The 23,286-nt window shown below is 47.2% G+C and overlaps 1 protein-coding gene across 2 annotated transcripts in view; it reads right to left on the bottom strand.

The window, feature by feature from the left end:
* Window positions 1-314: 314 nt before the first annotated feature.
* BMP2 (bone morphogenetic protein 2) overlaps window positions 315-23,286 on the bottom strand; it is a 67,431-nt gene continuing 44,459 nt past the window's right edge. Inside the window, exons 3-5 of one of the 2 annotated variants that reach the window (XM_050893788.1) lie at window positions 5,027-5,462; window positions 3,691-4,049; window positions 315-1,186 (exon numbers count right to left, since the gene is read on the bottom strand). In XM_050893788.1, coding sequence (XP_050749745.1) covers window positions 342-1,186; window positions 3,691-4,042 — 1,197 coding nt within the window. In that variant the 5' untranslated portion in view covers window positions 4,043-4,049; window positions 5,027-5,462 and the 3' untranslated portion in view covers window positions 315-341. Of the gene's footprint in view, window positions 1,187-3,690; window positions 4,050-5,026; window positions 5,478-23,286 lie in introns of those variants that run through there. The other variant, XM_050893789.1, reaches the window with a different exon arrangement.

Below are 23,286 nucleotides of genomic sequence, written 5' to 3'. Positions count from 1 at the left end.
ATTTTTTTCTTTTTGATTACATATAAATACAAATTAGCTATTCTTCTAAAAAGTGGTTATAATAGTAAATAAATACAAAATAAGAATCTGACCATTATACTTCATGTGCTGGGGTTAAACCCATATAAAATGTACAACTAAAATACATTTAAAATCTTTAAAGGAATATTTCTCTGATTAAAATATTTGTTTTCCCCAACTTTTTCGTAGACATAAATATATTTTCAAAATAGTTGTGTTTTTTTTTTCTTTCCATTTCATTACATAAATAAAGTCTTCATTGGGAAATATTAAAGTGTCAGCTTTTTTTTTTTTTTTTTATGTCTAATATATTTGCTGTGTTAGCGGCACCCACAACCCTCCACAACCATATCTTGATAGTTCTTTAATACAACTTTTTCATTTTCATCAAGGTAGAGCATGGAAATAGCACTCAGTTCTGTCGGCACACAGCAAGCCTTGGGGATTTTGGAATTCACTGAATTGACCAAAGTCTGAACAATGGCATGGTTTGTTGAGTTTAGATGATCTGCCAGTGGAAAAGGACATTCCCCATGGCAGTAAAAGGCACTATACCCCGGTGGGGCAACAATCCAGTCATTCCACCCTACATCATTGAAGTCCACATATAACGGATGCCTTTTGCAACTGTATTTGTGGCGTTTACGCTGTTTGTGTTTCGCTTGACGCTTTTCTCTTTTATGAAGCGGGTGTCCCTTGCCATCATGCCCAAACGTTACTAATAACGGCCTCAGCTGAGACCAGCTATCTTCATCCTGATGTAAAGACCTGCTAATCCTAACGTGCCTCTTGGAGGCACTGTTCTCTTTGTCCAAGTGAACCACCTCTACCACAAACCCATGATTAGGTTGTCCATGTGCAATCCACCTCAAAACAGCTGGTGTTACATCAAAACTTTCCCATTTACTTGCATTATGATGCACCAACCTGGTGTCCAAAAGTCTTGTGACAGGGTCCTTAGAGGTGGCTGTGGCTGGCTTTATAATTTCATAAATATTAATACGGTGATGGTAGCTGCTGTTGTTCTCAAAGGCTCCGTGCACCTGTTTCCGAAAAATCTGGAGTTCAGCTGAGGTGATAGACTCCTCATTAGGGATGGAAGTTAAATTAAAGAAGAAACGCCGTGCTGTTTTCCCACTTGTTTCTGGCAGTTCTTCCAAAACTTCTAATTTGATTAAACAGAGAAAATAAAAAAAAAAAAGAAAGAAAGAGAGAAAAAAATCAAGAACTGAGACAAGCAACCAAACCCCTCACATAGTCTGCTGTTGGCAACTTTCAAGCAACAGCTAACGCATGTGACATACAAGATCTGAAAGACTTTCAGGCAGAAAATACCGTCTCCCTTGTCTTTCTGTTTATTTATGCAAGCATGTATAGCATGAAGTTAAGAATGCTTCATTCATTGTTACGCATTTTGATTGAATACTGGTGCCCTTTGCATTCCAGGTGTTTATAATAAGTGGCAAGACACACACAGCATTACTTTGGAATTCAAGGACATCAGTGAGAAAACTCAAGCACTACAGTTAGTGGGGGTCCGATGAGAATCATTAAAACCTGTTGAGGACAGCATAACTATTGCATTTCTGCTTTTTTCAAGAACATGGCTCTAACGTCAACCCCCTAAATTCCATTCTGAAAAATATTACTCTGCAATTTAGGTGACTTACAAATCTTAATGTATGAATTTTTACATCTTAGAGACGGTGAACTCAACATTTGTAACGGTACTTTACGAAGCACGCCCTAGTATTTACCCAAAAGGGCCATAAAGGACAGCAGGAAGGTTCAACTGCTAAAAAGGGGTGGATGGTAAAGAGACAATGAAACAGTCGCTTCTGAACAACAGGTTTTCAAAACCACAGGAAAAAAAAAAATTTAAAAAGTTACTAAACTCCAGGCCATTCTCACCGTTGAGTCAACAAATAACTGAATGGAGCTTCAGAGGGAGTAAAATGTATCTAGGGTTGCTAAGAAGTACATTGTTGCTACAGATACTGAAGAAATTAAAAGTATTTGCCAAAACAAATTTCTCTCAAATCATGTTTTTTAATTATGGTGCTAAGCATCCTGGAAAAACATTCACTTTCTACGGGGATACCATAACTCCTGTTAGCAGTTCTTAGTCATGTAACCATTCCCTGTTGAATCCAGTACGACTTTTTGCATAAGGTAAGGCTCAGCTTTACGGTATTTCAGGACCAGACCAATATTTGTAAATATGCAGATGTTTTGAGTGGTCACAAAGCAAACTTCTGCTTTCAAGAAGCCACTAATACAGAGTGAGAACTCAGTGAAAAAATGGAGTCACGTTGATTTTCCTCTAAATTTTGTGAAAATTATAGAATAGCTTTTATGTCAAAAACAGTCTTTGCTGTAACAGTATGACTACTTCAAACTGCAGATTTTTACATTTGCCTAAAAATTATAAACTTTGCCCTTTCAGATCCTCGCCCATCATACTCGGGTTTAACGTGAATGACCCATGCACTGGCTTTTCCCCATTCACTGCTAGGTGTTTACTTTCCACATAGGGAAAGGCAGACGATGAGAGGTTCCATTTCATCATTCATCTCCCTTTCTCACGATAATGCTTTCCACTAAACAGCACATCCACTTCTCTGAGGCCACGTCCTTTATCCATCAGAAGCATTAAATGCTAACGAATTTCTTTTCTCAACACAGTTTCACATTAAAAGCATGGGAAAACTGCATTTTCATTATTTTTACAGCAGAGCCACTGCATGCCAGCACCGGAGACTAGCAGCCAGGAACAATTACAACCTGGGGAAACGTTTCCCAAAAAAGCACGCGAGCGACACGCGCACCACTGGCTCCACGGGCCTACCCGTGCCGTGGCTAACGCTGCAGTGACTATTTTGGCTACGTAAGCCGGGAAATGCACCCAGTTGCTCAGCGAGGGCCTGTCGCAGAGAGTCCACTGCCTCGGTGGGCCGCAGGCGAGGAGGGGCGGAGGTGCTGCTGGACGCCCCGCTCTGCATTTGGCCGGGTTACCTGCAGGCGAGAGCCGAAACCTGGCCACAGGGCTTTTACCAGCCTGGGCACTAGTGGCTGGGGAGGCGTAGCGTGGGTCCGGGCTAAATCGCTCCTCGACGGCGGGACGAGGGAGCGCTTGAGGAGGCCACGATTGATTGTTTCATTGATCTCTCACGGGGATTAGATAAGGATTAGAAACCTCCGCAGCGGCCCCGGCTCAGCCGCGCATTAGGGAGACTTTCCTGCTCTTTAGCCTCGCAACAGAAAAGCTATCTGTGGGAACGCTTAATGCGGAGCCGCTCTGTTTTAGTAGAAAAAGTAAATAAAACCGGAGCCTCTCGTCGGACGGGGGGGGGGGAGGAGGAGGAGAAGAGAGGTTCGCAGAGCAAGCGCGCCACAGCAGAAACCCCGGAGCCTACAGCCAGGGCTCTGGAAGCACACCCGGCTGGAAGCACACCGCCGCCCCGCTGAATTTAACAAACCCCGTGTTACCGGCGGCCGAGCTTACGCGCTCCCGGGGAGGAATCCGCCCCGACGCTCCTCCTCCGGCCCTCCCCTTTCCCCTCCGCTCCCTCAGCCCGTCCCGCGGCCGCTGGCGGCCCCACGCCGCCGCGCGCGCCCGCGCCCGTTAACGGCCCCCCGCGCGCCCGCCCCCCGCCCCGCCGCCCCTACCTTCGTGGTGGAAGCTGCGGACGGTGTTGGCGCGGCTGGCGGCCCTCTCCAGCGGGTAGCCGAGGGCCGGCGGCTGCCCCAGCTGCTGGCCCGCGTGCAGGCGGTAGAGGTCCAGCATGTAGGGGGGGATGACGACGTCCTTGCCGGGGCTGGGCCGCCGCTTCAGCCCGAACATGTGGAGCAGGCGCAGCTCGAACTCGCTGAGGAGGTCCTCGGGGCGCTGCGCGGCCGAGGCGGCGCGGCCCGGCTCGCTGAAGCGCCGCCGGCCCACCTCCGGCATGAGGCCGGCCGCGCCGCCCAGCAGCACCTGGCAGAGCAGCAGCGCCAGGAGGGAGCGGGTCGCGGCAACCATGATCAACCTGCGCGGAGGAGGAGGAGGAGGCGATGGGAGCCAGTCAGCGCGGACACCGCGCCGGGGGAGCGCGCCGCGGGGGGGGGAGGGCGGACGGGGACGGTCCGCAGGTGGGTTCCACCGCGGCCCCCGGCCTGGCCGCCGCGGCGGGGCGAGGCGCGGGCCATGGCGAGCGGCCCCCGCCGCGGCCCGGCCGGCGCCCGGCGGGGCGGGCGCGGAGGAGCCCCCGCGGGCCCCCGTCGGGCCGCTTCGGGTGCTCGGCGGCGGAGCGAGGCACGAAAATCCCCGTGGCAGGAGATCAAAGGGAGCGAGGCGGGACGGGACGGGACGGGGCGGGGGGAGCGGAGCGGGGCGATCCGCAACAAAGGAGCGCGGAGGTGAAGGGGAGGAGGGGGCGGCCGCTGTCAGCGCGGCGGGGGCACCGCCGGGGCCGGGCCGCTGCCCTCGGCGGGGCGCAGGTGTGCGCCCGGCCGGCCGGGGCTCCCGCCGCCACCGCCGCGGCTGGGACCGCTCCGCGGGGAAAGCGCCCGGCGCCGGGAGAGGGAAGGGGCGGCTGGCCAGCCGACGCGCAAAAGCGACCTCCCCGCTGCGCTCCCGTCCCGACCCCCGTGCTTTCCCCCCCCTCCGAGCCGAGCCGTGCCGCGCCTCGCCGCGGGGGCTCGGGGTCGGCTCCGCTTCCCCCGCGGCGGGGCTCCGCGGCGGGGCAGCGGCTTTCCCCCAACGGAGAAAAAGGGAGAGCTATTTTCCCTCGGCGGAGTGGAAGAAGGGGAAGGAGGAAAATACAAATCTTGCTACGTCCTTAGCCAAACCCACAGGATGATATTCTCCCCCGTGAAACTCTGCGCTGGATTATTATTATTATCATTATTATTATTAGTGTCCCGTCCCCCCTCTCTCTTCCAGAGCGCTAGCACCTCCGCCGTGGCCCACGGAGTCATCCTGCGGAGAAGGCTTTCAGCGGATCTGCGACCGCCGGAGCTATACCTGTGTGCAGCAGCAGGGGTTGTGTCTGCAGGAGGGTTTTCTGCTCTCGGGGTGTTTTTCCCGCATCACTTGGTGTTACTCCGAACTTCGCTGCTGCTCCTCTACAGCTGCCGAGCAGAAAATAGAAGTTCCCTGAAGTACAGTCCGCCTCAGAAACATACTTTTAGCAGCTGGTTGAGGAGGCAGAAGGCAAGTCCCGGCCAGGGAAGGGCTTCTCCCTTTTAAAAGCAGCGATCGAAAAGTTGTTGCTTCTTCTTCTTCTTCCTCCTCCTCGCGTGTGTGTGCGTGTGCCTGCCCGTGAATGGGTCCCTATGTGTCTACGGAGTTAAAAGGCTCCTTTTAAAAAATGTCCTTTGCATCACCCGCATCAGACAGATGGACATTTACTGAGACTCCCGCAGCAACATTAAGATGAAGCTTGACTTTTCTCCGCTCCCTTAAAAAGAAAGAAGAAAGGAGGGAGGAGAAAAGAGGAGGGAAAAAAGGGAAAAAAAAAAAAAAAAAAAAAGGGTGGGGAGTAGCCTGCCGCCGGCCCGCGTGGAGCGGCCGCGCTAGGGGACAGCGCCGGGTGCCCCGCCGGCCTGCCCGCCTCCCGCCCCGCACCGCACCATTGCCGGGGGTGGCCGGCCGCCGCCGGGACTTTTTGTTGCGCGGCGATGTCACGACCCCGGAGGCTCGCGGGCCCGCGCCAATCACAGCCGCCCTGTGGGAGCGGGCTGCGGCCCCGCACGGCTTTTAAAGGAGACGCCGCCTCCCTCCCTCGTTCCTTCCCTCGTTCCTTCCCTCCCTCCTCCCTCGCCCGCTCCCTCCCTCGCCCGGCCGCGCCGCGGATGCCGCCGCAGCCGCCCGCGTCCGGGTCGCAGTGCCGCCGGCCTCCGCGCCGGGACGAGGGATGGGGCGGGCGTCCCGTCCCGTTAAGCTGTGGCACCGGCCCCCGATCCGGTGCGGGAAGCGCCGCCGGCCCGGTCCCGCGTTCTGCCGCGGGCGGTCGTGCCCCGCCGCCGGACCGGCGGCGGGGCACGACCGCCCGGAGCAGAACGCGGGACCGGGCCGGGCCGAACAATGACCCATTGTGCGGCCCTGAGCGCTCCCGGGCTCCGCCGCCGCAAATCGGATTAGCGCCGTGCCCCGGACAGCCGGGGCTACCGGGGTGGTAAGGTGTGAAGGTCACGTAAGGTATCGGGAGAATCCCGGTGCTTTAAAAGCAGTTTAAAATATATGTGTGTGTATATATATACTTATTTTTTTTCTACCCCCACCAGCAGCAGTGCGCGGGAGCCTGCTGCCCGAGCCCGGCCTCGCCGGGGACGCGTCCCGCAGCCCAGCCGCGGGGCGAGGGCTGGAAACCCGGGGGTTTCCTCGCTCTCCTCCCCGAAAGACAAGCGTCCACGCTCGGGAGGAGTCTCCTCCCGGAGGGCTGCCGCGGTGCATCCGACTGCGGGCTCAGCCCCGGCCGGCCGTGCCGACGGCAGAGGGTTTGTTGGGTTTTGTTGTTTTTTTTTTTTTTTTTAAGATGTGGCTGCCCTCCAGTGGTGGAAATGCGGCGGATCTCCGGCCCCGACACGGCAACCCCATCACAAACCGCCCTCCGTCAGCCCACGGCCCCTCGCCTTCGTCCGGCACCTGCCCCGGGGCCGAGTCGTGCTCCCTGCGGGGCCGGGGCCGGGGGGCGGGCGCCCAGCCGTGCCCACGCCGGCGCTCCCCGGGTTTGCAGCCGCGACCGCCCGCCACGGGCCCGGCATCGCGTACGGCTGCGTACGGGCACGGAGGAGGACAGAGGTGGCAGGGGTGAAGAAGGCAGGCCCGTGCTCAGTGGGATTGGGCTCCCCATCCAAGCTATGTCCGTCCCTCACTCCCTTTGCTGATATTGGCAAATCCATTAATCCCGATACGATTTAGTAACTTGTGGGTAGGGATGCATCCTTTGCCCCGTCTCTTGTTTGTCTGCTTGGGCTCTGTGGTAGGGCCTGGCCCTTCTCGCATAGGTATGCGATACCTAGCAATTTAGGGTCCTCATCAAAGCCGAAGCCATCGGCACACCGTCATTAGCCAGGGTCCCGGTGCTAGCCCAGGCTCCTTCCCGGCAAGGTGAGCGCCCTGTGCTGCACCTCCTCTTCCGAATACCTCTCAGGGGCTTCATTTGCAAAAGACACAGACAGCCTTTGACACCTTGAATTACTGCGGAGGAGGATTTAAAGCAATAACAACTGAGACAGCTCCATTACCAGCTCCTCCTTTGGGAGCGGCCTTTTCCCTCCATCTTATGACTTTTCAACGTAGGAAAACTGCCGATTTGAGGCAGGAATTCAGCACATTTGGACAAGAATAATTCCTCCTGTGGACCTTCTTCTCTTGGCTTTCCTACCACGTTAGAGTGACTTCAGCTATACTGGCGAAACGTCGCTGCAGGATGAGGTGCTCACATGGGGAGTTACCAGTGTAACAAACCACCTTAGAACTACACCAGTGTAATTAAAGAGCTGGTAAAGCTCCTTCATACCAACAGCTCCCAACACTTGTTAACGTGATTTTCGCTCGCCGCCGCGCATACGGCGGGAGAGGTGACGCAGAGCGAGGTGAAATCCTTCAGAAGTTTAGTTACTTTTCCGTTGCATTCCAGCGCAGATAATGTTTAATTTTATGACTTCCTGCAAGTCTTTAGCATGAACTGAAAGTTCGTGCAGTGTGACTTCAGGGTATGCCAATTATGTAAATCAGCACTAAAATAACAATGGCAACGTAGTTTACACATCACTGACATTAAATGAGCACTTCAACTTCTAATTGCCATTCCAGTTCAATCTGTAGTGGGTCATGCCAGGAAAAAGTCATTTCTTGCCTCAACACTTACTCCCTGTGCCTGGAGCATAGGCTGTACTGTATGCCCAGCTTCGCGTTATCTCCAGGAGCCTTCTATATTAGGATGATGAGCCTTATAAGGGAGAAATGTGTTTGTGGTTGTTCTGAAGGCCTGCATATACTCCGATCTGATATCAAGAGGGTCTTGTAGGTTTGCCCCTCTTGGATTTTAAATATAAATAGGCTCTCACAGCCTTCTGTTCTCTTGGCCATAAAACACATTTCCCCTTCTAGTTTGTCATCTCTCAGTCTATTTAGATCAGGTTCTGCTGGGGCAGTGACTCTGCTTTCCTATCTGTTTCCGTGAGGTCCCAAAAGACAACACCGAAGCACTTATAACACGTTCCCTGAATGCACTGGCACCCACACCAGAACCTCAGCCGTGCCCCAGCATCTTCCCCATGCTGCCTGCCCCATGCAGCGACGTCTCGCCAAGGCAGATCTGGCTCCCTTTCAGCCAGTGCCCTGGTGAATATGGGGAATAAGGCCCTCAAATTGTCATCCACGAAAGCCCGGTTATCATTCATGCCTCACCAGCCCAACCACCGAGTAAATACCCCTCTGCAGAGCCCACTGCCTTTGAATACCGCATTCAGGCCTGCTCCTGCTGCATCTTTAGCATCAGTGCACCTGAGGTCACAAGCTGAGAAGCATCTTTATCATGACAGAGAACATTAGAGACAGGTGTATGTAGGTATAACGAATGCAGCACTTGGTCTGTGGAGCGTAAACATGCCAGGATGTGCCCACCCAGACTTCCAGCTGCCCAAATGAGCCTTTGCAGCAGGCATAACGCCCTCGTCCCCTTCCCGCCCCTACAGCTGTGCAGCAGTGCACCTGAGAGAAAGAAACCGAAGCTCAACTGGCTGCATTTCCTGGTGCCGCAATTCCTCACAACCTCTGTGAAATCGAGGAGTCGAGCGGTACATCAGCTGAAGATCCAGGCCCATTGCGGTGGGCTCCCACAATGTCATTTCATTTTACAGAGTTACTTTTCAGATCAAGCCTGCTTCTCAGCTAAACTCCTGCCAGAGAGAGAAACCACCATTTACGCTGAAAAGATCTGGTACAGACGTGGGGTTTTAGGAAACCTGACCGTGCGTATTTGTTAATCTCCTTTGTGAAACTTCATTTCCCTGCTCCTGAACTTTGTATAGTTGACTGGACTGATTGATTTCTTTCTTCTTTCCCACATGCACACTCTTTTTTTTTTTTTTTCCTTGGGTTTTTTTTTGTTTAGTGTTTTTTTGGAGAGGTGTTGAGCCAGTAAATACTCAGCTAGTGGCACCTGCTGCTAAGGTTTCAGATCCAGGTGTTCCTTTCCAGGACCAAAACACAGCTGATAGATCTCAACTTCAGGTATTGTTGGGTTTTCTTAGTAAAGATAGAAAAGTATCCAAATAAGGATAGGTTTTACAACACAGTGAGAGTCCTTTTTCAAGACTAAAAGGGGAACGAAGAAAATCTTTTTTCCCCTCAGCATTTTCTTCTTACAAATACTATACCAAATCATATTTATATACCACTACCATGGAGTGTCTTTTTTTCCAACTTGGTTAAATTGCAGCCATCATTGTTGATGGCTACGGGCAGAAGATTTCAGCTGGAAGACCTAGATGAGAAATGCTCACTAGGGTCTCTGACCGTAACTTGTAATCCTTAACAAAATGACCTAATTTCTGGTCTAGTTAGAGACGCAGGTCTGCAGAAACACTCGCATCGCTCTGTGCACGTTGATAATCAACAGTTTTACTAGTCACTTCAGCAGACCAGTTAGACCAATGCTGAGCATTTTTGCAAATGCCCACTTTAGACCACTGTCCCCTGGACATGATAAGTATGTGGGATGTGAAATATTAATAGTAGTGAGCTTTTTTATAGATTTTGCACATTTTAGTGAATAAACCTCTTGATAAAAATCTGTGCTGAAGTATGAAACGTACACATGGTACAGCATCAAATGCTAGAGAGGTGACTTCTGAAAATGAGTTAAGATGTGTTAGTGATGTTGAGGTTTTGGCTTCGTAACGGGTGGAGATTATCTGAAAGCTTTTCTGTTTCCTGAACTGTGCTTCCTGTTGGCATCTGTGTGAATATGATGTGTGACCATTCTTTAAAATATTACTTAATACTGTTTTCTGAAGATATATTTGTCTTTTGGTGGTTTGTCTTTTAACATCTATCAATTGTCCCTGCTGCGCAGCCTGTCTCCTGTTCCATGAAGGATGGATTCTCACCTGAGAAGATAATTTACAAGATGGTGATTTGTTTTTGAAGAGGGGAAAGCCAGTTTATTCAGAAATGTCTATTTCTTTCTTATTCACCTTTGCTGAAATCTGGCAGCTCTTCAAAGCTGTTGCTCTGTTTCACAGTGAGTCTCAATTTCATTCATCAAATCTCAGCTTTCCTTCCATCATAGTGGCAGGGAAATTGGAATTCATCAGGAAATACAATGCAGACCTAGTATTTTCTACATTTCCAGTATGTCTCCATTGCTAGTGAACGATAACAGTTGCTCCTAACAATGTTACATCTGCAAATACAGGCTGCAGTAATCAGTTCACATGGCTGTGCAACTTTTAAATTGTAAGACAAATTCCTACGATTTGTAATACAATTGCTGGGGAAAGAGGCAAAAGAGAGGCTAACCTGATAACCTTTTTTTTTTTTTACTGTTTTCCCCTTGATGCTACAAAGTTCCAAATTTCAAAATCCAGTATTTGACCTGTGGCTTTTATCACTAAGAGGTGAAAAAATGCCATAATGCCTCTGTACAGCCTGGAGAACAACAGAGTCATCACCAGACAGATTCCTGGGCACCGCCACCATGTAAGTACATTTAATTACACACAGTATGAATAGTCACAGACTGTCAGGCTAGGGAGGTTCAGGAGGCAGTGAACTGACTAAGGTTCAGGAGACCTCAGTTCTCTTCCCAGCGATAGAAGTGTCCTTTATCTTCTCTTTGTGCCTCAGTTTTCCCACCCTGGAAATAGGGATGATCACACTGAGCCCCACGTGTAAGTCCCTGCAAGACCTTCAAGTAAAAGCACTAAGAGTTAGGCACTGCTGTTGTTTGGGGCTAAATACTAGGTTAATGCCAATAGTAATCTCAAATATCTGGAATCCCAGGGCTCAATCTTGCCTTAAAGACAGTGGCAAAATTCCTACTGGTTTCAGTGGTACAGGCTCACATGTTTAAGTGATGAAGAGACAAGGATGCCGACTATTCCGGTCAGAAGGTTCGGAGCAAAGAGGGATTTTTTTAATTATGTAAGTCTTGTTAGAAAGACAATGAGGTGAGGGTGTTCCCCCACATAAAAGAGAAATGGCTGCGTCATAGATGGTCCACTTCAGGAGCTTACAATTTCATCACTGCAGAGATACTGACGTCAAGTAAAATGGAGGATAATATAGTTACGTATATTGCCTTAAGAAGTGCATATTTTAGCAGTGAAACTGGATAATGTTTTGCAATTAAAATAAAATAAAGGCAAGCGTGACGTTCTGTTTAAGCAGATTGTCTGTATGAAGGCTTTATTGTAGCTGCAGATTTAGGGCATATGAAAAGGTTTTCTGTGCTCAGTTGCAGGATGAAAAACATTGCATCATCAGGCATTCTTGTTCTCTAACACTTCTTTGCCAGTATGCCTTTGATAATGAATGCCTGCAATTTTATTTTCTGGTGTAAAGTCATGTTTTCTCAGGTCATTATCATTCCAATTTTTAAATATCCTCTTAAAAGTAGACAGAACTACAGAAAGTAATAGTAAAGCTTTGTGCCCACTCTGCGGCATGTGCTCGGCACAAGCGATCAGCTGCTGCACCTGCTTCACACTGGGAGTAAAGCTATTTGCAAGTTGCTTTCAATTACGTCCCTTGTTCCCAGCTCTGCCCAGTTTCCAGAGAAGCTCTGATGGGCACAGGTCTCAGTTCAATCACCACCCTGTAACTTTTATTCGGTAGCTTGTTTGCTTGCGCGCTACAAAATTTACTGACTGGGAGGGGTCTTAGGAGAACAACATCCTTTGACCGTTCCCAGGCTCTTGTCTGCTCCAGCGCTGCAGCGCTCCCTCTGCGGTGTTCCAGAAAGCACGCTCTAAATTGCAGAAACTAATTATTAGCGGCACACATTAAACTGCTTCAAGGTATCATTTATCCCCGGAACATCTGTAGCCCCAAAGTCATAGTACTCTTCCTGTATTTGGCCTCCCCATTCCTCTCCAAGAGGAGGAAGAACTGCTACCTCCATTTTACAGAAGGGGAAAAGGGGCAGAGAGCGGTGAAAGGCTGTTTTTCTAAGAGGTATACAGCGGCCCAAAGATCTATATAGGTCACACTGAGATTTTTTGATGATGCATAATCAGGTTAGACACAGGTTTTGGGTTAAACTCCCAAAACTTCAGTGAGACGTTAAGTACTCAGCTCATGTAGACATTTTCGAAAAGCCCAATACCAAATCTATTACCTAGTAGTTTCCTGATGAATTCCTGCAGTGCCTTGTCCACAGTTCTTACTGCAACCCATAAATCCTAGCAGGAATATAATCATCTCATTCAACTATGGAGAAAAGCTCTGATCTTGGAAGAGCCAATTTGCGCTGAAGAGAGAGGGTTTTTTATGACCTCGGTCAGGACGATAAAGATACTGGTCAGGGTATCGACGTACAGATTTGTTCCCAAACCAGATCAGTCACCGTAGCAGAGGGGCGCAGTGAATTCCCTCGCCTGCTGTGCCATCACCTCCTCCCTTTTGCTTTTCTTCAGGCCCCACTGCAGGATGGGTGTTGTACAGCCAATCTGCTCAGCACTTTGGGAAAGCCTAGGCCAACCTTTACACTCCTTAATACCTTTAACTACCTTCCCTTGCCACACCTTGGCTTCCTGCTTTTTTCTGAAATTTGCAATGACCTATCTACCCTTAGTTTACATGCTTGTAAAATTAAGTACGTCCTTCAGCCTGTTCAGGATTAGGCTGAAAGCTGTACCATAAAACATTCATCATGTGTAGCATTGTCCAATTACTAATTCCATTATTCCCATCAATTCTGCGTTCTCTAACTGGACTTATGCAGCCTTGGCATTGTATTACTGTAGGAGATTTGCCCTTTCTTACATTTTCTGTTTTCTATACAGTATTCATGTGTATAGACTCAGTAAACATTCACATCCACTTAACGTGGGAATACTAAACATTGAATACATTCCTTTAGTCAGCCATGGAATAAACTCCTTTCAAATAAATCAAAATACTAAACAAACAAACAAGCTGGGGAACCATGGAATAAACTCCATTTATTTTGCACCTTTGACCTTCTCACTTGCTCTCTGCTCCCCTGTGTACATCCCAAGCCTCTGCATACAGCCCTGACAGCCACTGGGTTTTGAAAAAGAAAAAGGAACTGCCCCAAAATTTCTCCTGCCCCTCTTTGTTTGCCAGAAAAGGCAGCCAGCACATGAATCAGGGAAGAAGCAAGACCACCACAAGCCCAAAATTGCTACCTCAATTTTAAACAGACTGAATGGATTCTGTAAGTCCTGGTTCAGATGCTCACACAGCCTAGGAAGAACCCTGAGGACCTAAAATTAAGTTTCTGAATAAATCCTTGAAAAATCAGGGCCACTCTCTCCATACCAGTGGAAAACTGAAATTCCAAGTTGCGCAATTGAATGTGACATTCGTTTCTGCAGCTGGTGGGAAAATAGTTTCCTTACAAAATAAATTTAATAAAAAGTAGACTGTTTTGTATCTATTTTTTCCCTAAGCAACTTCTAAAATGCCAGACATTAATATTAAGGAACTTTGATAGATTAAAAAAATACACCACTGTAATAATATGTAAATACTACTTTTTCCTTCCTTCCTTCCATTCATTTGCAATATTGGACACGTTCTGACAAAACAAGCTGAATTTACCAGGGCCAAAACTGTGAAAAAGCATTTCTACAGACTCTCCAAATGAATATATACATTTATGATAAAATAAAGGTTTATTTCCCTTAAGCCGAAGAGATTCCACAGCTAGCCTGACTGAATGCCATTTGCACCACATTGCCATGTGTATCCAGGCAGCTGTACACATATTTTACATGTTTGCTTTCATTAGAAATAATGAATTCTAATTTCATTAGAAATACAAAATTCCTCTACACTGGATCATGATGATGGCTTCTATTTGAAATATTTCTCCTGTATTTAACAAGCCTTGTAGGTTCTCGGATTGAAAATCCCCTATATAGAAGAGCTAGGGTAGCTCCCATGCATCATGTAAGTTAGGCCATAAAATTTGGGCGAAGTAGCATACAGGCCCTGTGCTGGTCTGCTGTGTGCATGTGAATTTTAATGACTGCACATCTCAGCTGTATAGCTGCAAGGAGCTGTATGTGTGTCTATGTAGACTCGCTACGAGAATTGGTTGCTTTTGCTACTAACTCCAAAGCAGTAACAAAAGGCAGGAATTGAAGACTTCATTGATGTGTTTGGTCTTACAGCTCATGGGAAGTTGTCCTGGTGCGTTAAGCTGTCTGATTTATCCATTCTGCAGGCAAATGATGTGTACAAGCTACCTAAGTAACTCAAACAGATGCTGCTGATATTATGGTGTGTTGTCAGTCCCAACACGTCAGGTATCAGCTATTGCAGCAGTTAGCTTTAGGGTCTGAAGTCCATCTCTTTGGCTTTTGATCTGCTCTGTGGCTTTCCCAAAACCCCATGTGGAAAGGAGGCTCCTGAACTGCCACATGGTGATCATTTGAATTAAACATTTTTAAGCAGAGCAGCAAATTAGCAGAAGGAATATCCCCATTGTGTTCTGAGAAACAGTATTTTTCAGTGTCCCTCAAGAGGGGTATAACTGCTCCTGGCAATCCCTTCATTAGCCCTGCTACTGACAAGGGGGTTTGTAATACCGCTGCTTTGATATAAACGATGTAATAAAACCAAGAAAGGCTAAATAGCCCACCCGAATGAGGAGGCTTTAGAGCTTTTCTCTTATTGTAATATTTCACATCCTAAAAGCAGAAGAAACCTCAGCATCGGATCCCATCTTAAGGGGGAAAATGAAACCCCAAGTTAACTGTGTGAATCACTGTCTTACCCTTACTAAGCCAGTGGCGTGTACCATGGGCATTTGGAAGCTGGCACCTGCGGCTTGGAAGGCTTCAGTCACCGTGCTGGGCTTGCAAAGCCAACACAAAGCAAGGCTTTCAGGCCAGAAACTGGGGCTCAGGGGGCAAAGTGTCTCTAGTTTCTCTCCAGTTTATCGAAACTGCAACTCTTCCTTCACTTGTGTTGAAGGTGCTATTTACACCCACCTTAGGGCATTAACTAAAAATCCAGGTCCAGCAATACCAAAGCAACCTGTCGTATCACTGCCCAAGCTCAAAGACGTGATGAAAAATATATCGTATTCCCCGTTTCCCTCCCTTCCCTTCCCTTCCAACAGCACATTGCTCCATGTTTCTCCTGGGCCCACTGCATTTCCAGAGAAGCAAAATCCTCTTCTTCCAAAGCCCAGGGCAAAATTCCATGGGAGCAAGCTAGACCCACAGCCCTGTTTGTATCTCTTCCTCTAAGGCTACATCTCTACTAGTAAATTAAGTGTGCCTGGGAACATTCCTGGGCACGGAGGCCAGCTGGCATGGAAAAGCCTGCTTCACTGCTAGCTTCTGCACCGGGGTGGCTGCATGCAAACTGCTGCTTGGGGATGGTCCCAGGAATGTTAGAACAAACCACGGCTAGAAACCGTTTGGGGGAGAGCTTCTTGGCCTGGCCCAAAAGCATACTGGAGGTGTCCTGACAGTACAACCAGTCACTGGCTTTTGGCTGGGCCCAAAAGCGTTCCCAGGCACTGCTTTATTTACCAGCACATGTGTAGCCCAAGGCCATGCTTACCTCTGCCTGCCCAGGTACCATGGGGAGGATGCAGGACCTAGATTAACACTGTCATCACTTCAGTCAGCTGATTGTGATTTCATACACTTGTTGAACGCACCTTTTATCTATACAGAAGTTGTTGATAAGAGAGTGTTTAAAGCAGCCTAGAGGGGAAACCACTTGAAAGCGGAGTTGCAGTGATCCAGAGAGCAGCTCTGGGGCAGGCCCAGACCAAAACGGGGTGGAATCCCAGGGTGCTGCTGAGCTGTGGTGAGGCGAGAGGACTCCTGAGGACTCCTGCGCGGCCGTGGCCCCTGCTCAGCCATTCCCACAGAGGGGCTGAAGGGTATCTGCCACGAATTGTGCACAGGCTTGCCAGGATCTATGGAGCTCCACATTGGCACACTAACAGCATGTACCACAACGTACTTTTGCATTGCGTTTGGTCCACAAGCTGGTTCAAACTGGCACCTGACTCGTGACTGGCATCCTCCTTATCAGGGTGTCACGCTATGGCCATAAACCCTGTTCTGGTTGCCGGGAGCAGGGAAAGGGATCGCCTTTTCCTCCTGCATCCCCACTGAGGGTTAGTGCCTCCTCTGCTTCACATGCACAACCACTCCCTAACTCAGGTCTTCCCATATGCTCCAAGTTATGATAAAACTTCTCCATGCATTTTAAGCTAACTCCGACTATTTTCTCTGGACCAGGTTAGGGAGTAATTGTATGTGCTGTTCTGCTGGCAGGTGAAAGGGGAGAGGCAGCTCCGGGGAGGGGAAGAGAAGCAGGAATGAGCAGCTGGCTTGGCAGAAAGCGCTGATGCCAGATGAGGATGTGTGACCACCACCTCTTTGGGCAGTTTTTTATCTCAGTTTTTTTTAAAAAACAGCTCAGTGATGGGAGTGAATATGTTTTTATTTAGTTCACCAGACAAACACATGGTCCCAAATCCCTCCCCAAAAGCAGTATGTCCACTAGAGACAATTATTCATTCAAACTTCATTCTAGTTTTATTCCTTCACTATCAAGCCATAAACGGGGCAGAAGATATCAGTGATCTCCACTTAAGCACTACCTGTGCCTGGGGCTTCTGCAGAACCAAGGCGAAGCCACTTCTCCATATATGAGAGAATATATGCTGCAGCTCGATAACACCTCGTTTGGGTTCAGGCTTTGCATTTCCAGTGGCCAATCTATCCTAGAGATGAAGGACCTTTCCCTCCTCTCTCCATCTGCCCTCTATTCAGCTCAGGAACTTTCTGAAGCAAGCCCGGCTGCCAAGAACGCGGTCCCAAACAACTCAGCTGATCAATGCGCAGGCTGCCACCGTCCCTCCCTTCGGATACCTCCTTCCCAGCCCCAGCCACTCAGCCCTGCTCCATCTCTTCTGCCAAAACTAGTGCTCCTGCAGTAAACAGGTTCAAAGACCTGGTTTGTCTGAAAAGTAATCCCTTCTTTGAGCATGTACACAGCACTCCGCTTAGTGGGGTCCTGATCTCTGTTGGAACTTCTACATTACAAATACATTCTTTCCCTTTATATTTAAATGAAATATAAATTCATTTAATAATTGAATCTCAGTTAAAATCTTTAACTTGTAAACCAGGATTTAAAAATCTGTAGGAGCCACATTTCCTTCCCTGCCATAGCTGAAGATACAGTAGCTAACTGTTCAGCTAACATTGTTTTGTTCAAAATCAAATGAGGTTCATATTAAGCCTACAAAAGGAAATAATGATTGATGATCTGGCCTGCCCAACTACAATTCCGTTAGTAACAAAAATATTTTGTAAGTTCATGTATTATTGAGATCAAGCAATGAGTCTGGAGCTACATAAAATGGTTCCAATTAGATTCAAGTAATTGCCATTTTGAGTGAACATAAGCTTTTCTGGATTAAAAAAAAGGCAATAAAAGCTCAAGTAAGCTCACATCTGAGATTTAAGCCTTCAAAGCTTTTTTTGCCTTTTTTTTTTTCCCCTCTTTATTTTTTTTTTTTTAGTGTGAGAGAGACACACACACAGGAGGACAAGGGGAGGAGGAACAAGGATGTATGAAAAAAGAGGAGTGATTTTCCCAAGCTGATTTCTCTTCCTGGGTGACCCAGTCTCCCTGGGAATGCTGCCCATGTGATCTGCACCAACTGGATCAGCAACAGTGCGAGAATGAAGAGTTTCCACAGCATCATTAAAATAAGTGGCAAAGAGGGGAAAAGCCAGCAAAGCACAAGGTTAATAACCTCAGTGAAACCCTCCTGCAGACGAGGGAGAAGTGTCTTCTCCTGCAGCACCAGCAGCTTTCAGAGCAAATGTTGGAGCGTGTGATAAATGAAAACAATTTCAGCGCAGCGCCAGCTGGATCCCTACAGCAGCTGAATTAGTCAACCAGAGAGAAAAATGTTTCGTATGCTGATGAAGGCACTTCCTCGGAGGCACTGAGACCCACTCCAGAGCAGAAAGCACTCAGGTGCCCCTTAATATTGAGATTTAGGATTGCAATTCAGAGTTAAATCCCAGGCCTACGCACACTTTTCATGCTGTGCTGTGTGTTGAAGCGTAGCTTGAAACAATTTTCCAACCAGTGATGGGGGGGTGGGGCTGAAGCCACTGCCCCCCTTCCACGCTGTGAAGAACCTCTTCTCTCCATGGACGTATGGATGCAAAAAGAAAAGGATGGGATAAGATAATATTTCCACACTCCATGAGCATCAGCCACACACACATGCCTCATACAGGCGTTTCATAGAGCCCAGTGTCATCATCCACTATATTACCTGTCTCTCACTACAAATGTTTACCTTCAGCAAGGCATTTCCCAGGAAGACCATGAGTGATCAAGGAGTTATTAGTGAGGGAAACAAGATGGATTGTTTCTGATTTTAATACATTTGTTTCTTCTTTTTATTGCCCAGATGTCATCAGTAGATACTCAATTTCCTGTGCCCACTCGAAGGTCTACAAAAGTTCTCTACTGCCTCTACAAATGGTTTAATCTCTAGAACGCAATTTGCTAATAATTACAATCAGATCATAAATACAGATTCACATTTTTATATAGCTTCATATAGCTTCTTTCAGGTCTGAATATGTATCAGTGTAACACAGGGCACTTTTTGCTTTAGCTCAACTTTGGTTTGCAACTTTTTAGTGTTCCTGTTTCAAGTCTTGGAGAGGAATATGAAGTTTGCGTCTAGTGAACTTGTATAGCTCAGCTGAAACTGTGCTGACTCAAAGCAGCTGAAGACCTAGCCCATCCTAAAAACAGTTGTTACAATATCTCGGCATTTCTGGGACTAGTCCCTGATTAAACATGACAAAAACCCAGTATCGTTTCCTTAAAGACAGTCTCCCATGATTCCCACAGGTGCTCTAGCTTTAGATTTTGTTCTAAGCTTGTAAAATTTTCTCCTTAACAATGGTTCTAGAACAAAAGTTTTAACAGGCAGGAAATGTCAATATTTGGGTTTGATGAGCAACAAGTGCCTCCTTTCTCTTGCTTTTAAACGATTGTCTTTCCCCACAAAGCAGTTCTCCCAAGAAAGTAGAGGAGCACCTGAGTGCCAAGGCAGGTAAGCGCAGCCACCCAAAGCACTGCTCTGGACACTTCCAACCACAGCCCCGTCTTCCTCAGACAGTTGCTTCCTGAGGCTGTGGGAATGAACTTGGGTTCGGTGTCACACAAGCTTCTATCCTCTGCCAGAAACACAGTGCTACACGTCAATCTAGTCTGGGTCATGGCTTGTTCTATAGAGCCTTCTGGTGAACACACACAGAAGTAGCTGTAAGGCTTAGGCCCCGATCACATTAACTCCTGATCTGGCACTGGAAACCAAAAACAACAGTTCACAGCTCCCGTTGTTTGATTTCCCTCTGCCGTGGGAGACTGGGGCTCCATTTTCTTGCTGTTCTGCTACCTGCAAACATGAGCTGCAGTTCCACAAGACCAGAGCTGCTAAAACCCCTGGAAATTAAAAATAATTGACTTCTTCCCACCTCCTAAGGACTGAGCTAGTGCCCTCCAGGCATTCATAAAACCTATAATTCTAAGCCTACGGGCAGCACCAAGGGGTCTGGACCACTCTCTAAATACCACCTTTCACTACAGAAACTCATAACCTCATTCAGTGAATCCTTCCCAAAACTTGGGAGTGCCAGATTCACACTGTCCTGCAGTAAGCTCTGGATTACCTACAATAACGTGTAGACCTCCTCTGAGACGGGCTGAGCAAGACTCATCCACAAATTTCAAACAGGTCTGATGACCCCCCCTTCTTTTTTCGGAGATTTAAAAAAAAAAACAAGAAAAAGAAACCCACACATTTTCTGCTGAAAAGAAGTCAGTACCCTAAACAGAGAGTGTGTGGGGAATGGAAAGCTCATTACCCCTGGTTAGTGGGAACTGAGGCACAGGGAAGTTTAAGTCCTGCTCTTGTGCCATGGTCCAGGAAGGCTGTTTTCTGCTCGTGGGTTAATGTCCTTTTGTTCTCCCTATTATGCAGGTAAAAAGGAAGCTCTAAATGCAGTTGGCTGTCTGCTTCACCAAAGTTAAAGTCAATTGACTGTGCTGGGGAGTCTCAAATGTTTTCCTTCCTCATAAATTATCTTCATTAGCTATGTAAATAGAACCCTAATGAGATACTAATTGGTTGTTAAGATTTCAATCTCAAATAACAAAAACAGTTTTGCAGTAATGCATGTATTTGTTTTTGCCAATGTGAAAGCACGTGCCATCAATCTGCAAATAACACACCACTCCTGCACTCGCTTCTGTTGCTGCTGTGTACTGTACACACGCTTCTCGGGCATCTTAGATAGGTAGTGGAGATGATCAGGTTTTGGTCAATACCTTCAGCCTTATCCTCAAGGTAGTGTGCCTGCTCCTAAAGTATATGTGAGGCTACACCCTTAGATGAGGTCATTTGCCCTTGCTTCTCAAGCTTCAGGAAGCCTTCCTCACAGTCATTTTGTTAGAACTGAATGAGTACTAAGGACAAGGAGTTTGCGGACTGCCTAAAGGAGGATTTCATAGAATCATAGAATAGTTTGGGTTGGAACAGACATTTAAAGGTCATCTAGTCCAATTCCCCTGCAGTGAGCAGGGACATCTTCAACTAGATCAGGTTGCTCAGAGCCCCATCCAATGCGACCTTGAATGTTTCCAGGGATGGGGCATCTACCACCCTCTGGCAACCTGTTCCAGTGGTTCACCACCCTCATTGTACAAAATTTCTTCCTTATATCTAGTCTAAATCTACCCTCTTTTAGTTTAAAACCATTACCCCTTGTCCTATCGCAACAGGCCCTACTAAAAAGTCTGTCCCTATCTTTCTTATAAGCCCCCTTTTAAGTATTGAAAGGCTCCAATAAGGTCTCCCCAGAGCCTTCTCTTCTCCAGGCTGAACAACCCCAACTCTCTCAGCCTTTCTTCATAGGAGAGGTGTTCCATCCCTCTGATCATTTTTGTGGCCCTAAATTTTTCACCAGTACCAAGGCAAGCAAAATTAGTCAAATGAGAGATCCCCAGCACGAGCTGACATTGATGTCTATCTAACTAAAATGAAGTATCAATAACCTAGCTCACACTTGATGAAAGAGCCATTCTGAATTATTTACTGTACTTCATACTTCAGGTTTTAATTTCAATATATTGTGAGATGTACAATAAATTATTTAGAAGCGTAACAAATTAAAATGCAGTTTCCAATCCCCTTGCATTTTCTACTCTTAGGTTAACAGTCCAGTTTGCAACAATGATTTGCTGATCTATTTCTGCAAATGGTTTTTCAACTAGAGAGGCATAGAGGCATACAAGTTTTCCATTGCAGCAAATCTTATCCAGCTTGAATCATTTAACAGCCCATCCTCCTTGAGATATACTAATGAAATACAGCTTGGGCAAAAGGGTCAAATGTACCGGCAGCAGGTTAGCCCAGGAGCCTGCGGTTTGTTTTTTCCAGCTTTACCCAGGTGTGAGGGCTCTTTTCCTCTCACTGAAATTATTTTTTTGTGTGTCAAATAGCCTCTTAGGAAGAGATATTTTATTTTACTTTCTAACTTTTTCTCTTCCCTTTTTCACGATCAGTTTTGTAGGAAGATCTGGGAAACATAGCTGGTGTTTTAACACGTCCAGGCACATGTTTCTTTGTATTGGAACGGCGGGGAAGAACGTCATCTTCTACTCCAAGCAGCCATGCGTTCAATAAAGGAGTTGTTGTTTTGTCTTGCAACTCACTTTTAGACCAGTCCTGCAAAGTTCTTCACATCCATTTGTCAAGATATTTTTCATCCTCTTATTGGCAAACAGAGTAAGGAAACAGATGTTAATATTCCTCCTTGGGACCTCCTTGGAGACATGTCTTTAGACATAAGCACAGATGACAGTGATTCAAGCTTTGTTCCTCAATGGGTAACACCTCTGCAAAATTACAATCTTCTGAGCAACAGAATACGCTATATTCAGTCTTGCAAGAGTGATAAGTTTAAGATCCAATATTTCCTGACTCATCAGAGCTCACAATGGAAAGCTTTGTACTGTCTGAGGGGAGAAATTCCAAGTTTCTCTCCATGAAAGAGCCTAAGTTCTTTAAAAATCATGACATGTTTATGCAGAGTAAAACAATTTTAGGTCAATTTAGGACATTCCATCCCTCTAGAATCTGTACTGCTGAATTTGTGTCTAGATGATAGGAAATCTATATGTTGTAACAAGAACGTTTTACAATACCCAGCTACATTTAAAACAAAATCTTCAAAGCCTTTGACACATACCCAATGCTTTGTACAATGGTCTGCAAACAAAACCTTGTTCGCGGTTTTGTTTATAACTGACTCATGGCTTGTCTATTCTGAAATCATGGGACTACCCCAGAGGTGTGATGATGAAAACTGCTCCCAGTTGAAAGGCTCTCTATGGAAACAAAGTTCCATCAGACACAATGGTTCAAGGAGCCTCAAAAAGTTTAATTTGGAATATCCTGCATTTGATTCACTTTTGCCCTCTCAAAGGCAAAGCAAGGATTTAGAAACAGCCTTGCCTGTATTGCTGGCATACCTGCAAGCAGCAAACGATGTGACCCTAAGTGGGCATCCTCTGCCTGTGCCCCAGCAGGGAAATAGCGGAAGCTCCCTGCAGCTCCATGGTGTGCTGGCATCAGGAGTGACTTCCTATCGCCCAGCCCATAGCACAGCCACTCAAATACCAGCGGCAACACTGGCAAAAGGCCGTCAAGTTGCTGTGCAGGGATGGAGCAAGGAGCCAAAGGGCAGTCAGGGGACTAGGAGTACATTAACTTTTCCCTCAGAGGCAGAAATGCATCAAAGTACAGCCTCAGCAGAATTGCTACAGAAGGGAAACTGAGCAGCTGCCAGATCCAAGAGCTGCTGCTTTACCTGAAGTTAAAAAAGGAAAGAAAATGTAGTTTCTTTTGGTTTCTTGAGAATCAGAAACCCTGGATTTCGCCAGCCTTAAGAGAAACCTCTACATATACCCTTATATATAGATAATGTATCTCTATGGATACCTTATCT

This window comes from Gymnogyps californianus, chromosome 3 (assembly GCF_018139145.2).
Source record: "Gymnogyps californianus isolate 813 chromosome 3, ASM1813914v2, whole genome shotgun sequence".
Classification (NCBI taxonomy): domain Eukaryota; kingdom Metazoa; phylum Chordata; class Aves; order Accipitriformes; family Cathartidae; genus Gymnogyps; species Gymnogyps californianus.
This window is presented reverse-complemented; position numbering and strand designations above follow the sequence as displayed.